The sequence below is a fragment of the Sceloporus undulatus genome, chromosome 3, assembly GCF_019175285.1.
Source record: "Sceloporus undulatus isolate JIND9_A2432 ecotype Alabama chromosome 3, SceUnd_v1.1, whole genome shotgun sequence".
Classification (NCBI taxonomy): Eukaryota; Metazoa; Chordata; class Lepidosauria; order Squamata; family Phrynosomatidae; genus Sceloporus; species Sceloporus undulatus.
Window position 1 is genome coordinate 80,336,729 of NC_056524.1, and position 16,522 is coordinate 80,353,250.

The 16,522-nt window shown below is 39.8% G+C and overlaps 1 protein-coding gene and 1 pseudogene across 2 annotated transcripts; both read left to right on the plus strand.

Annotated features, from left to right (window-relative positions):
* Positions 1-2,754: 2,754 nt before the first annotated feature.
* On the plus strand, positions 2,755-2,865 carry LOC121927407 (annotated as a pseudogene).
* Positions 2,866-7,323: 4,458 nt separating this feature from the next.
* On the plus strand, positions 7,324-14,508 carry TASL (TLR adaptor interacting with endolysosomal SLC15A4). Of its 2 annotated transcripts, none has more exons than XM_042460016.1 (2): positions 7,324-7,487; positions 12,581-14,508. In XM_042460016.1, the coding sequence occupies exon 2, from the start codon at positions 12,582-12,584 to the stop codon at positions 13,458-13,460; it is 879 nt and encodes a 292-aa protein (XP_042315950.1). In that variant the 5' UTR covers positions 7,324-7,487; position 12,581; the 3' UTR covers positions 13,461-14,508. The 2 variants fall into 2 exon arrangements, with proteins under 2 accessions (XP_042315950.1, XP_042315948.1); XM_042460014.1 differs by lacking the exon at positions 7,324-7,487 and adding an exon at positions 7,605-7,699.
* The last annotated feature ends 2,014 nt before the right edge of the window (positions 14,509-16,522 follow it).

Here is a 16,522-nt window from a genome sequence, read left to right on the forward strand (position 1 = left end):
CTCACACCTCCATGTACGTGTTATGAAAGTGATAAAGACATTATATTGTCTCATATATTGTACTCATTTATGACTTTGCTTCATGCATTCATCACCTTTAGTTCCATATTATAAAAGATTAATAAGGAATTGGATACATTTTGAAATTAATGATATGGAATACACATTTGATGTAACAGAAATGCTCATTTGAAAATAGTCTTATTGCAATTCAAGGTCTCATTAGCTGTGAAATAATACAATTGAGTTTTATCTTTTGGAAAGTGTTTGAGGGATGAGGAGCAGTGTGCAAAATAGTGAGGAAGACACCATAAGAATTCAGAAGAATGGTTAAAATGATGGGGAGGAAGATAAGATACAGCTTTGGGCAGAGTTTCAGGGACCTGAGTAGAGAAATAGGACCAATGCCACAATAATTTGTTTGTCGTTAAAAATGTAATCAGGATGAGAAATTTGGGAACATGGGCAGAACACTTATCATTCCACAGACTGTCTTAGCTGAGATCAGCCTCTACCTAAGAATATTTTAACCATTATTGAAACGGATATTATTTTCATTATTATAGTTTGCTGTTGTTGTTGTGTGTCTCCAAATCATTTTTAACTAGAGCAACCCTAAGGCAAAACTATCATTGGGTTTTCTTGGCAAAATTCTTCAGAGGGGGTTTGCTATTGTCACTCTCTGAGGCTGAAAGAGTGTGACTTATCCACTGGTCATCCAGTGGGGTTTTGTGCTTGAGCAGGTATTTCTAGTCTAATAAATGCTATTTAATTACAAAAGGAATAAAAAATAATTGCTGATATCACAATCTTATAGAAGCCTGTGATGTGACACACTTGGAATAATCTGTGTACAGTTCTGGTCACAGAAGGGGTGTGTGTCAATCCTCCCAAAGATTATGCTGGGGGGAGGATGAGCCCCACTGGATGATCAGGCAAAAATGGACCACCAACACTTCTGTGTGGTTGATTTCCTTCTAGCAAAGCAGGCAAAGACCTTTTTGTTTAATCAGGCTTTCAATGTGTAGGCAGGAAACCTTCTTATTGGGATGTCTTATTTATCTTTTTTTAAAAAAAAACATTTTTATGTCTTTTGAATGATTTTACACTGTTTTAATTGTTTTTAAAAAATGCTATGATGGTTTTTAAATTGACTCTCTCTCTGGGAGAAAGTGAACAAACTAGATTCGTTTTGACTGGCAATTCAAATTACTAGAAAGTAATTCCCACTGATAATAGTGTAGCTTGCTTTAAAATAATGTTAGAATTGTATCAGGTAAGGCCAAGATAGAAATCTCAACTCAGTCCTTAGTGAGAAGTTAATGAATACCATTTAGGGAAGCAATGACTGGGCAATTGCAGCCCGGCTATTTGAAACTGTTTTGAAGAACTACATCCTATGCAACAGATTGAATTGTAAGAAATGGGCCAAAGCAGAAGGTAATAACGACAACAACAACAACAGCAACTAACTAACTAAATAATTTGTTATTTCTTACCAACCTCTCCTGAAAGCTTAAGATGGGGTACAAAGATTAAAATACAATATATAACTAAACACATAAAACAATTTAAACATATAGGTTAAAACACATAAACACAGGTTTAAAATAATAATAATAATAATAATAATAATAATAATAATAATAAGTTTTATTTATAGACCACTATTCCGCAATGATCATAGCGGTGTACAGTAAAAATAGAATACAATACAAATACAAGGTGACAATTAAAGGAGGGAGAAGTCTCGTTCTTCAGGCAGTCCCTGATGTTGCTGGGTCTGCCTGATCGCTCCCTCTGAGGCCAGAATGACTATTATACATTAAAATCATCCAAATATAACATTTAAAATATACCAATTTAAAATTCATAGCTTAAAATCGATTCGGTAGACCTGCCAGAAGAGATAATCTTTAACACTGTTTTAAATTCAGACAGCATTTTTAGCTGTTAAGTCTCTCCCAGCAGGTCATTCTACAGTCTAGGGGCGACAGATGAAAAGGTATTGCAAGGGTGCTACTTAACATTCAAGCAGGAGCCCTGGTGGCACAGTGGTTAAATGCTTATACTGCAGCCACTCACTCACAAACCATAAGGTTGTGAGTTCAGTACCAGTGAAGGGCTCAAGCTCGACTCAGGCTTGCATCCTTCTGAGGTTGCTAAAATGAGTACCCACATTATTGGGGGCAATTAGCTTACACTGATAAGCAGTGTAGAAATGTATTTGCTAGTTGCAACTACTATACTGAAACCTAAGCTGATCACACAGGTCAAGAATGATCTAGAACAGATCCAGCTATCTCCTAAACAACAGCAGTACACCTGAAATGCTAATATATGTTCAGCATTGGAAATTCTTTATTACGGTCAAAGACCAGCATCAATATAAAATATAACATAAAAAATAAAATAATACACATAAAAAGATTGCTTGGGATAAAAATCTGCCAACTAGAAATGTAAATAATTCATTTCCATTACATTTAAGATAGCTTCATTTACAATAAAATAAATAAAATGAAATTAACCTTTATGGGTTTCTGCCGTTAAGATAGAAATAATAAAGGTAGATTAGCAATATCAGATTTTTACGAGACATGCAGTACCAGACATGACACAATATTATGTGTTTAACTTTGATCAGTTGTTCTTTTCCTACAAGTGATTGCTAGTGCAGAAAACTGTGCCAATTTATAAGTTATATGCGAGTTCCTGTCTGATAATAGATAATTTAAATAAAAAGCTTCAGATCTCGCTTCTCGGCCTTTTGGCTAAGATCAAGTGTAATATATGTTCAGTAATTTTCTCTTCTTGTAAGAGGATTTCTTTTTCTTGACATTTCATTCTTTATGGGCAACCAAAGGTCTGGAAGAAAAATCTTGAAAAAAAGGTTCACTTTATACTATCCCATGGGATTTATGGCAGTGAGACATTTGACAATCTAATCTAATCTAATTTTTATAGGCTAATGAAGGAAGAAAAAAATGGGTTGCAAAAGAGCTCCCAAAGTGGAGGGTGAGGGTGAGGAAGAAATAATGTAGCCATCCAGATATTGGCCTGCAACATTCTTCATCTTTAACTGTGCTGGCTAATGTTGCTGAGGCTTGCAGTCCAACATTCAAAAGGATCCGTAATTCCCACTTTGTCCTAAAGGATCTTTCCAAACTAATAGAATGAATTTTAAAATGGCAAATGAGATTCAATGTACACAAATGTAAAGTGATGCATACAGGGACCAAAAGAAAAAACCTCCCAACTTCACATATATAGTGATGGGATCTGAGCTGGCAGCATCTGAATAAGAGAGACATCTTGGGTTGTTGTAATGAATAGCTTGATGGAAATTTCAACTCGGTTGTTGAAAAGGCAAATTCTGTGTTGGGTATAATTAGAAAAGGGATAGAAAATTAAACTGCCAAAATCTTTCTGCACTTGTACAAATCCATGGTGAAACTATATCCAGAATACAATGTACAATCCTGGTCAGCACACCTAAACAGGATATTATAGAGATGAAGAATGAGGTGAAGTCAGTGTGATATAGTGGATTATCACAGTAATCATGGAAACAGAGCAATACAAACAAAAAAAAATCAAGGAATTTCTGGATCCTGCAACATACAGAAAACTGAAACAGAACCCAACCAACAAAATCACCAGGAAAATGAACACCTTGATCAAGAACTCCTCAGTTCAGCCAATCACACACCAAAGTCTATGTAGATCTCCCTCCAAGACTATATGGACTTCCAAATATTCACAAGGATTCCATTCCACCCCAATCCATAGTGAGCACCATTGGATCCACCATATATGACCTGGCTAAATTTCTGGCCACACAATTACAAATCCATATAGGGCAAACCCCGCACTACATCAAGGACTCAGCTCACTTCATAGAAAAAAATCAACAACTCTGAACTGAAACCCAGAGACAAATTAATCAGTTTTGATGTGGTCTCCTCATTCACCAAAGTCCTCATAATGGATACTATGGCACTTATCCAACAAATCTTTCTGGAAGACATCACAGCCCTGTTTGAACATTGCCTCATCACAAGCTACTTCCAGTGGGACAATGAATTCTACAAGCAGAGAGATGGGGTAGCCACGGGAAGCCCTCTGATAGCAAATTTTTATATGGAACACTTTCAAAAGAAAGCCCTGGAAACAACCCCACAACAAAGGCCCACAACATGGTTCCAATATGTGGATGACACTTTTCACTATTTGGAGCCACAGAGAAGAAGATCTAACCATGTTTTTCAACCATCTGAACAATATCCACTCCAACATCCAATTCACCATGGAAAAAGAAAAGGAAGAAACATTACTGCTCTTGGATATCCTGGTCATTGGCAAACTGAACCACCTGGTATACAGAAAACCTACACACAGAGAGATATCTACACAAGAACTCCAACCATCACCCAGAACAAAAAAGGAGTACTATAAAAACACTGGTAGACCACAGAAAAAGTATCTGCAAGCCCACTTCATGGAAGATGAATCGAAGCATCTAAACTGGGCTCTACAGGCTAACAGTTACTCCACCTCAGACATCAGAAGAGCTACCACACCCAGAAAAAAACACAGGAGTGAAGATAGGGTTGCCATACGTCAGGACCTCCAAACCAGGACAAATGTAGGTCAAAAATTTCAAATGTAGGACACATTTTTTTTGTTCTACATTTGAATAGGAGCCTCGCTGAGGGGAGGTTTTCCCTCCCGGCCTGGGCCCCGGCCTTGCCGCGGTGACGGCGGCGGCGGAGCCCAAGCAGGGAGGGAATCCTCCCCTCAGGGAGACTTTCCTTCCTGGCCTGGACCCTGGACTTGCCGCGGCGGCGGAGCCCAGGCAGGGAAGGAATCCTCCCCTCAGCCCAGGGGCGGGGGAAAGCCCGGGGCGGGGGCAAACTGGGGCAGGACCGTGCGGACCCGCCCTTAACCGGGAAAGTCCCACCCCCAGGCGGGATATGGCAAGCCTAAGTGAAGACAAACAACAACCCGAAGGGAAAGTATTTTTACCATGCATCAAAGGAGTCATAGACAGAATAGGGAAACTGATGAGGAAACACAACTTCCAAATGATCTACAGACAAACCATGAAAATAGAGCAAATGCTGCATTCAGCGAAGGACAGGAGAGACCTTATCACTACTGCAGGAGTTTACTAGATACTGTGCAGCTGTGGACAGGTCTACATAGGGACCACTAAAAACAGTATCCAAACATGAATCAAAGAACATGAGAGACACTGCAGACTGAGCCAGCCAGAATAATCGGCAGTAGCAGAACATCCTGGGCATAGAATGCTATTTGAAAACACTGAAATTCTGGACCATGCCAACAGCTACCAGGTCAGAATGCACAAGGAGGCCATTGAAATCCATAAACACCTGGACAACTTTAACAGGAAAGACGAAACACTGAGAGTAAACAAAGTCTGGCTACCAGTCCTGAAAAACACCAAAATGAAGACTCAGTTCATGCAAATGAACACCACCCAGGGTCAGGGTTTTCCCTGCAGACAATGGATTGCTAATTAAATAGACACAGATATCCTCCCACATATCCTCCCACCCTGAGGCCTTACCATTCAACAATAGACCAACACATAGTTTAATATGTAAATCACTTCCTCCCAACCAAGGTTCACACAAATATATATACTCCACACACTTCCATGCCACCACTCTCTGAAGATGCTAGCAAAGTGAAACTTCAGGAATAAATTCTTCCAGAATGTGGCTACATAGCCTGAAAAACCCACAGAAAACTATGGACGCTGGTTGTGAAAGCCTTCAACTTCACAATAAAAATACATATTGATACTCTTGTGCAAATAGAATCTTACAGTCCATCAATCTGCTTTGCTGCTATTTTGCATTGCTGGCTTTATGGCATTGCTAAATCAAGGCATCTCACTTATTTTATGTGAAATATCCCATTCTGCTACTCATGAGGCAATGCCTGCTTTGTTTTGCAATATAAAGGAGAGAGGGGACAAATAAAAACACAACTATACATAAAGCAAGAAACAAGGAAGGGACACAAATTTTAACAATCACTAGGTGGCTCCAACTGCTCAATTACTTGTTACAGTAAGCTGATACTATCAGTTTTTGCCTATCCCAGTTACTTTTCTTTAAATATTGTTTAAAAATTCACTTTATGTCCCTTTAGAACCAACTCTAATATATACTAAAGATGCGTATAGGTGATCCATGGTGCTTGGTACAATATTGGAAGAAATGTATCTTCCACATTGGGAAACCTAACAAGCCTCTTTCTTAAATACACAGAACCCCATTTATACTATTAAAACCAGTCAATATGCTACGCTGATTTTATTATAGAACATCTGAAATTTTGGTTTTATGAGACCTAAATAAATAAATAAATAAATAAATCCTTTCAGATATACAGGAGGTGCTTTGAGCAGTCAGCACAGGGTTGACAGGATCAGAGTAAATGGGGGATAGTATGAAGCCTTGCTTGATCCCTTTGGCTACTGGGAACCATTCTATTTTTCCCTATTCAGTTCTGATGGCATCCTCTTGTCCTGAGTACAGATTATGCATCAGGACAATCAGTTGTTGTGGTACTCCCATTCTTTTAAGCACAAGCCATAGCTTTTTGCGGTCTATTAAGTCAAAGGCTTTGCTGTAGCCAATAAAGTCCTCTTCTTGCTACTTATGTATAAAGGATGTAGCCACAGTTCACAATAATAGTAGTCTGATGCTGCTTTCATTGCCATGGCTCCATCCTATGGAATTCCAGAATCTGCACTTTTGGGACAAATTTTAAATTGCTTAGCAGAGAACTGTAGTTTTCTAGTTGTGCAAGGTCACGATAAGCTTCAGAGCAACCCACCAAACTCCAAAACACATAGCAGATAAAGTGGAATCAATTCACTACAACTCTGTTTCATCTAAGGACAGTCATTATAAACTGTTCAGTGAACAGAGATGGTTCATAATACAAAATTTAAAATGCAAGTCTGGAATCAGAAGGCAATTTCCTTTTCATATGATCATAGTTCAGATTTTTGTTCTGAAGAACTCTCTGAACCCAATCAACAGTTTCTCTATTTTTGATTCTCAGTGAAACCAGTCAAGAGTTCTCTGCTTGAGGAGTATGTAAAAGCATATTGTGTGGAAATAAGCTATTTTAACAGCAGCCAGTTCCACCAAAAGTTTCATGTGGAAACAAAAAGAGGAAGAAGCAATCAGAAGTGACTCAACTCCAGAAAGTTACTTATAAAGCTCTCTCTCTGCCCTGCTCAGGGATTTCCGTTTAAGAAGCCTGTGTTGGGGGAGGGAGGAAGCTTTGCCACCTACATAGCTGTAAATGAAACTTTTTGTCTATGAGTGACACTAATAGAAATGAAAGTATTGCATAAGAAGCCTTGAATGTGCCCAAAGCTCTATGTAACATCACTGCTGTGCATTTCTTGACCTAAAGGAGTAGGAAGTTTTGTGAAGGTAAGTGAAAACTAGAATATAGTACACAGAGACTATTTTTCTTACATATTCATTTTTATATGGTCTGTTTCCTCCTTGTGTTCCTCAATCTAATGGTGATACTAAAACTTCAACAAAGGGAAATCTAAATCAATAAGGATTTTATCTACAATATAAACTACAAACCAGTCTAACTGATGGGCATGAATGAGCATCAAATCTGTCTTACTGAGGTATGTAAATTTCTAATATTTTGTCATAAATCTAAGTTCATGTAGAACAGTGCTTATTAGTCTTTGGTCCTCCATATTCCAGAAGTCACAGGTAACATGACCAATGCTCAGGAATTATGGAAGCCAAAATCCCAAATTACTGGAGGACCAAAATTTTAAAACAGCTCATTTAAAACATGGGGGCCTTCTCTACACTGGCCAGGATACTCGAGGGGCAGCTTGGAATATCCTGGCCCTGCAAATGCCACAACCTACCCCCATTACTATATCATCCATTTCCACTCTGTGGCAGAGAAATGCTTTACAGGCATCCCACTGGGCTGCATAGCCACCACTGTGCCATTCACTTCTGAGGCCAATAGAGACTCAAGTAGATGAAGCACAATGATCACAAGACTTTTTTTCTGCAAACAATCTGCTGGGACTTCTTTGCAGGTTCATTAAATAACAGTACGCCTAAAGAGACCAGTTTTTAAAATAACAAACACCATTTGGTATTGTTAAGTTCTCTAATGCCAAACTTCATGCCATTTGTCTATGAAAAAAGCAAGTAGTTTAATGCATTGTTGGGCAATTGCCTGAAACAATGTGTAGTCCACATATACCTGTCTTTTTTTTGTCACTGCTCTTTTTACTTAATTTTATCTCTATTATCCCTTGGTATCCTCTGGGGTTTGGTTCCAGGACCACCCCCTAAAAAATCCGAAGGTGCTCAAATCCCATTAAATACAATGAAATAAAATATTTTCATACCAGCGCTTACCATGGGGTAAGTGCTGGTAAAATGCCAGTAAAACATTTAGGAAGCACATGTGTGTGAAAGCCTGGTGTGCTTCCTAAATGTCAGGGAATCATCCCCTTGCCTCCAGCATCCCTGAATAGTTCAGGGAGCAGCCATTTCCCATTAACACAAAGTTTCCGTTAATGGGAAATGGCTGCTCCTTGAATGATTCAGGGACACTGAAGGCGAGGGGACAATTTCCTGATGTTTAGGAAGTATGTCAAGTTTTACTGGCATTTTACCAGCGCTTATCCCACAGTAAGTACTGGTATGAAAATCTTCATAATAAAATGGTGTCTCTTATATCAAATGTCAAAATCAATGTTTGCCTTCTGGTATTTATATTTTTAACAATATTTTCAAGTTGTGGATGTTTGAGTCCATGGATAAAGAATCTGTGAATATGGAGGGCCAACTGTAGTTCAGCAACACAGCATATGCTCAGCATGCTTTCCAGACATTCTGTGCTAAAGGTATGCTGGACAGAGTTTTGTTCAAATCCCCTAGAAGCTGTAGCCAATCTACGTAGACCAGGGTGGGCAAAGAATGGCCTGCAGGCTGTGTGTAGCCTCTGGAACATTTTTGTGGCCCCAGGGGGCTTTTTTTGGCAAACTTTTAAAAATTGCCCAAAGATGAGCCTCTGAACATTTACACCATGTTTTAATAATAATAATAATAAATAATAAATAATAAAAATTTTATTTATATTTTCCCTCCTCTCCCTACGGATTGAGGTGGAATTACAGCCATTATCAAATCACAATACATCACAGTTACAATTAGTTAAAATCAGCTCCAGTAATAACATAATTCATAAAAACACACAATTTACAAATACAATATAAAAATGTCCTGAGATAGATATATATTTGGGTGATTTCCTTTATAGAGGGTCAGAGGGGTATGCTTGCTGAAAGAGATGGGTTTTCAGCGCCTTCTTAAAGGCGTCCAGGGTGGAGATACATCGAATCTCTTCCGGGAGGTTATTCCAATATGTAGGAGCCACAGCTGTGAACGCTCTTTGGTGAGTAGCTGTTAATCTCCCTTTAGGGTGTTCAAGTAGGAGCTTTCCAGTTGTTCTGAGGATGCGGGGCGGATTGTATAGGGAGAGGTGTTCCCTCAAGTAACTCGGGCCCAAGCCATATAGGGCTTTAAAGGTAATAACCAACACTTTGTATTGGGCTCGGAAGCTAATTGGCAGCCAATGTAAGGATTTTAATACCGGTGTAATATGGTCCGATCTGGGTGTTCCCGTGACCAATCTGGCTGCAGCATTTTGAACTAGCTGGATCTTCCGAACTTGGTACAAAGGTAGTCCCATGTAGAGCGTATTACAGAAATCTAAATGAGAGGTTACCAGTGCATGTACTACAGTTTCAAGGTCCTTTCGGTCCAGACAGGGACGCAGTTAGCGTATCAGCCGAAGCTGGTACCAAGCACTCCTGGCCATCGCATCCACCTGGGATGATAACTGTAAGGATGGATCCAGGAGTACTCCCAAACTGCGAATTTTATCCTTTAGGGGAAGTGTGACCCCATCCAGAACACAAGTACCTCTGTTTTCTCTGGATTCAACTTGAGTTTGTTTTCCCTCATCCAGCCCATTACTGACCCCAGACAGGCATCTAGAGGAGAGATGCCTTCCTTAGTCACTGTCTCAGTCGGAGACATGGAGAGATAGATCTGGGTGTCATCAGCGTATTGATAATACCGAGCTCCATGCTTCCAGGTGATCTCTCCCAGTGGCTTCACGTAAATGTTAAATAGCATGGGGGATAGGATGGTGCCCTGAGGGATGCCAGATGTCAGCTCTCTTTTACGAGAGCAGCAGTCCCCAGCCTCACCATCTGGAACCTTCCTGAGGGGTAGGACCGGAGCCACTGGACCGCAGTGCTCCCAATACCTAACTCTCTCAGGCATTCCAGAAGGATACCATGGTCGATGGTATCGAAGGCCTCTGAGATGTCCAAGAGCACCAGCAGGGTCACACTTCCCCTGTCGATGCTCAGATGGAGATCATCGACTAAGGCGACCATGGCAGTTAACAGGCTGTTTTGAGTTGCTCTGGGTCCCTCCAGGGGTCAAATAATTTTTAAACCAATTTTTGCAATTGTTTTTCAAAACCATTTTTGCCACAAATACTTGCTTGGGCAGGGGTTCTCAACCTTTTTGACTCACAGAGCACTTTTTAGAATCAATTTCTATGGCAGAGCCCCTATGAGGTCTACCCTATGTCTTACAAGTTAATGGTGTTTAGGAGTTGTGTTACTTTTTGTTTCTTATTCTTTAATTTCATTCAATTTCTATTTCTTTCATTGTCCTGGAACAGCCACAGAGCACCTGGGAAGTGCATGCAGAGACCTAAGGGCTCCTTGGAGCACAGGTTGGGAACCACTGCTCTAGGGGACATGTTTGGCCCACCCTAGGCCCACTTAGGTCCAAGAGAGGCTTTAGAAAAAAAAAAAAAAGAAATCAAGAATTGAACAAAAGTTGACTTTCACTTACTTACCTGTTGTAAAACAAGTCCTTTCCTGGACGTAAAATGGTCAAGGAAGGCCCTAAACCATGATGAAAATGCCCCCTTCTTCCCTAGAGTGTATTGGGGGGGGGGAATAGGATTTTTTTTTTCCAAGCGGGAATGGGTACAGAGGAGTGTGCCCTCCTAAATCACCTGGTGGGCTAATGTGACTCTTGATCCTTTCACAGTTGACCATCTCTGATGTAGACAGTTAATGGACAAAGTGTATGCTTGGATGACAGGCAACTTGGTATGTTCCAGGGAAGGCACCAATTATCCAGTTATCATTGCCAAATCCTGCCCCCTCCTTCTGAGATAGACAAACTTTTTGGCTTCAATGGCTGACACTAGTGTTGACTGGAAGCCTGGTAGCTGTGGCATAGACAGTAACATTCATACAGTATGTGCACACAAAAACACCAGGAAGCCAATCATGCCAACAGCTTCTAGGTCACTTTACTGAAGGTGAGAGTTGGAATTTCTGTTTTTGTGATATCATTAGTGGTGAAGACCAGCTGCTACCGGGTGTAGTGGGAAGCGAGGATTTAATGTCCTCTCCCACCAACTCCAACCAGTATTGCTGCTTCTGTGCTGCTCTTAGTGGCTGAAGAGCAGAGCTTATGTTTGTGTGTGTCTGGGTGTGTCTGGGTGTGTGGAGGTCAGAATGTCATGGCAGCAGGAGGTACATGGGCTATACAGTATTTCTGCAGGAGACATAGAACTTTATCACACAGGGGAAAATCAGGGAATTCAAAAGGCATTATCCAAGAAAGTTGTGCAATCATGTCTGAGATTATCACACACTTCGCAGTTAGAGAGGGCTTATCCTGGGAATAACCAGGGAATAACCAGCAACAAACTATTCACAGGATTTCCCTGGTTATTCCTGGGATAAGTCCTCTATAATTGTGACATCATGTGATAATCTTAGCTGTGATCACACAACTTTCCCTGGATAATCTCTTTTGAATCCTCTGATTTCCCCTGTGTGATAAAGTCCATAGATAGCGCTCTCATTGCCAGTTGTGTATCTGTGCTGTGGGATAGGGCTGGGTAAAGTTATTGCAAGTGCTGTTACTTTCCCCCTTACTCCAGCAGCACTTAACTTTGGCTTGAGCAGCCATTTTGCAAAGTCCAATAGGTAAAGAACCAACAGGTTAAAAAAAAAAGTATTCTCTTGTAGGACTAGCACCAGGCCAAATGTCCCATCTGTCCAGCAGACAAAATATTTCTGGACTTGGTCTAAATAACAAAACCAGTTTCTGTTCGGCTCCTTGCCATTTTTTGAGAACAGAAGGAAAAGGGAAAAGAAAATATTGTACTTCAAAGCACTACATGCACACACGTACACACACAGAGAGAGAATCTCCCCAATGAAAGAGAGATCAAATAACATTGTCAGTGCTGATCTGAGACAGCCGTACTTAGCATGCAGTAACGTATTAATTTCAGCAATTCCCTTTCGCCCTGTTATTAGTAATTGCATTTAATGATCTAAAATTCATACAAATCATTACTCTGATTATGTCTCTTCTTGTACTTCTCTTATTACTGATTTCAATCTTCTTTTCTTTTTTGAAAGAATGTTGTCTGAAGGGTATCTCTGTGGAATTCCTTATCATGATCTCTTGAATTATGAGCTCTGTAACAAACAAGAAGACTCAGCAAATGAGCTGAGGTCTTTGAATGGGATCATCGGTGAATCAGCAGAGGAAACATATGGCAGAGCTCCCTTTTGGAGGTGTAGATCTGTTGGCAAGTTCATCTACTCTGTTTGTTCCAAAGAAAATAGAAACAGTAGAAGACAGAAGGCTGCACTGGCACAGACTAATCAAAACCCATTATTTGAAAGGCAAACATCTGCAGCTGTGGATGTCTCCATGGGACATGCTGTAAACGAAGACACGTATCTGGTTCCATCTTCTTGTAAAAGCATTTGCAAAAATTACAATGACTTGCATATTGCTGGTGACCAGGTGCTGCCTATGAGCTCAGTGAAAAGAGATTTTACTTATGACAGCGGCATAGGCCCATTCCTTGAATCATCAGAGATTCCACCACCAATTGAATCTATATCAGTGCCACCTGCTGATAGCCTTCACAAGCCAGCTCAAGGGTATTTGTCATGCTGGCGTGTGGCCAGCATCATGCAACACCAGCAACCCTTGTCTAATTCAATACTGAACAACTACTTGGAGGAGAAGGTGGTAGAACTGTACAAACAATATATCATGGATGGCCCAGGCAACAGTGCATCCCCCACTCACATCTTGGCGTCAGAGTTCATCATGACCAATGTAGATCAAATTAGCATGAAGCTGTCACAAGAGAAAAAGATGAACACCAACAAAGCCAAAGATATGGTCATTAGCTACCTATTGCGACTGGCTAGTGGAAAAGTCTCCACTGAAATGAGCACTCCTAGTCTGCACATTTCTGACTTCAGCACTGTCACTAAATAAAGCTTGTCTGTGACTAGAAATGCTTAGGCCATTGACAGCAACATCATCAAAAGTCAGTTTAGTTTCTGTATGATAAAATATGCAATAATTAATAGGTGAACTATGAAAAGGATTGGCTTGGATATCACACAGCAGGGGTTGGAAAAGTTTGGTTCTCCAGATGTTTTGGATCAGACCTTCTACAGTCTGGCCATTCTGGTTGAGCTGATGGGAGTTGTGGGCCATAGGTCCCTCACATCTACCATGCAGAGACCTTAGTTTAGATCCACCACCATGTTAATATTGTCTGCTTTCTTTGAATGATCATGTGTTTACCTGCATCTCCCTAGAATTCATGAACTCTTCTCCAAACTCCAGCCTTTCACTGTTAATACCAATTCCCTTTTAATTTGGACAATCTCCAGATGTTATTGTTAATCCTATATAGTGCTACATGAAAGTGGAGTAGTGGGAAATATTTTTCTGAACATATTCTCATTTCCCACAGAATACCCCCCCCTTTTTTTTTGTGAATGGTTTTCTAAAAAACTTCTTTTTGCAAAGTAAGCCTGTGTGGTTTAGTGGTTAGACTGCTGGACTAGGACCTGGGAATCCCACCTTCTAGTCTCCACTGTATCATGCAGTTCACTGTATCATGACTTGGGCAGTCAGTCTCTCTTAGCCTGGGCCTACCTCACAGGGTTGTTTGTGAGCAAAAAATGTGAAGGACTCATGGTGTCACAAACAAGGCTATTAAGTCTAACAAATAAATAATAATTAGCAAGAGAAAATGTACCTGAGAGTGTCTTTTTTTTTGAACCTCTAGCTTGAGGCATCACTAGGGGTGGCTCCACCCAGTGCAGTAACTCATGATGCCACCCCACTAATGATATCCTCCAATGCCACAACATACAGAATATTTAATAATGTTTTTTTTCTTTTGTACTAATGTTATTCATAAATTGTAATTCCCATGTATCACTGAATCTAATGTGAAGATTTGTGATATAAACAACTAGCAAAATTATAATTATACCTTTAAATTACAGTATCATAGATGCAGCTTAAATGTATTACCTCTACATAGTTTCATGTGGTTAAAGTGAAAATTTCATAAGATGTGGTGTTTCAAAAGAAAAATTAAAAAGAATAAAATTAATTAAAATAAATATATATATTTCAAAAAATAACTATTATTCTTTGGGGGCCTCTTCTTTCTTTTCCCACTGAGCCTCACCCCATTCACCCCATCTCTTCAGTGTTGTAAAGGGACACAGGTGAACACCACAGCCCATTTTTGCCAAATGGCAGATGTTTGGAAAGTAGTGGTGTTACCCCACTTAGGTTGTCACCTTGTGTGGCCTGCACACACACACCCGTGATGCCTCTGCCTCTAGCCATAATAGATGGCATGCACATGTGTGTAGTGCTGCATTTCCCCATGCAGGATATGAACTATATTACTTCCTTAAAAACACATATATACGTCATTATAGCAACCTTTTATTTTTCTATTTCAACTAGAAAGCTACACCAAAGTTAGCCAATTTCTGTCAATATGGGAATGTAATACAGTACTGCAGATTTGTTCAGCTGCACAAGGAAAGTGCATTTAATTATTTATGTGTGTACCTTTCCTATGCAACAGCACAAGTTTATCACATGAAATTATTGCATTCTTCATATTTTAATACTGGGGAGGCTGCTCTTCATGTGCGCTTTACAGAGGTGTCCTTCATACTTTGTTCATAGGTGTGGGAAACTTGAAAGCTTTTAAAAGCATCAGGATGCAATCTGGAAAGCTAAATGTTTTTCAGTCCCATTGATATCAAATGATCTCAAACACTTCATTTCCCTACTTCTGGGCACAGGTGTGTGGAAAACAGCTAACATGTGACTCACAGAGAGCCTCGTGATAATTCTTTTGAAACAACAATGCAGTGTTTTAAGAAACTTATTCCAGAGGTGGACAATCTCTCTGGATTAATCTGTACTGCAGAAATAAGGCAGTTTGACACCACTTTAACTGCCATGGATCAATGCTATGGAATACAGGGATATGTAGTTTTGTGAGATATTTAGCCTTCTCCATCAGAGAGCTCTGAAGCCAAAACAAACTACAGATCCAATGATTACATAGCACTGAACCATGACAGTTAAAACGGTGTCAAACTGCATTATTTCTGCAATGCAGATGCAGCCTCTGTTACTCCAGATGTTGCCAAACTTCATTCCTATTAGTTTTACCAACCATGACCAATGACTGAGGATGATGAGCTTTGCAGTCCATACGGATGTGATGCAACAACATCTGGAGAGACACAGGTTTCCCACCCCTGCCCTATTTCAAAAGTATATAACACCTACTAAACTTTCCACTCTCATAAAATATTGTTACATTGTCTTCACTGAAGGAAATTACAGATGAAACTCTGGACATGCTGATCAGTTCTGAACCTCTGGCCATGTGGTTCTGAACCTCTGATCATGAATATACATTTAAGAGTGGTTCTTAACCTCTGACATGAATATACATATAAGAATACTAGATACACTTGAAATGTGAAAGCATTCATTACATTAAGTTGAAATCCATTAAAATTATGCACACATCTCTGTCCCAGATGAAGCAGAGTGTATTATTTTTGAGGAAGGAACAAAATTACTTTCTAATGATTCTACATTTTTCTGTGCTATTTGTATAAGCTGCAATGAATTTGATGTCAACCTCTATTAAATACATTACAAGAGTCATTACACCACCGATACATTTAAAGGATCCTATAAGTGTTTAAAGACTAACAGCAGTTTCAAGAAGATAAGACAGTTTTCGCTTCTGTTCAATTTATATTTCAACTGTCACGAGCTGTGAATTTAAGTTTTTTGGTGACCTTGTGTCTGGGTTCTGATTGTAAAGGTGAGATCAACTGCATATAAGAAATCTGTGGCCCACCTTGATGGATTTGGATTTTCTGTCTGACTCTCGTCTTTGAGCCATATCCAATTCACATTGGAGCTAAACGCAAGCAATCCTCCCAGTTACAGATTTTATGGGAAAGGGTGGAACTTTCCTTTGAAAATGT

Excerpts from the sequence above, each read along its gene's own strand:
- TASL (XM_042460014.1), top strand. The coding sequence starts at position 7,674 with ATGAGCATCAAATCTGTCTTACTGAG. Across the intron at positions 7,700-12,580 it reads ATCAAATCTGTCTTACTGAG|AATGTTGTCTGAAGGGTATC; the intron begins GTATGTAAATTT and ends CTTTTTTGAAAG.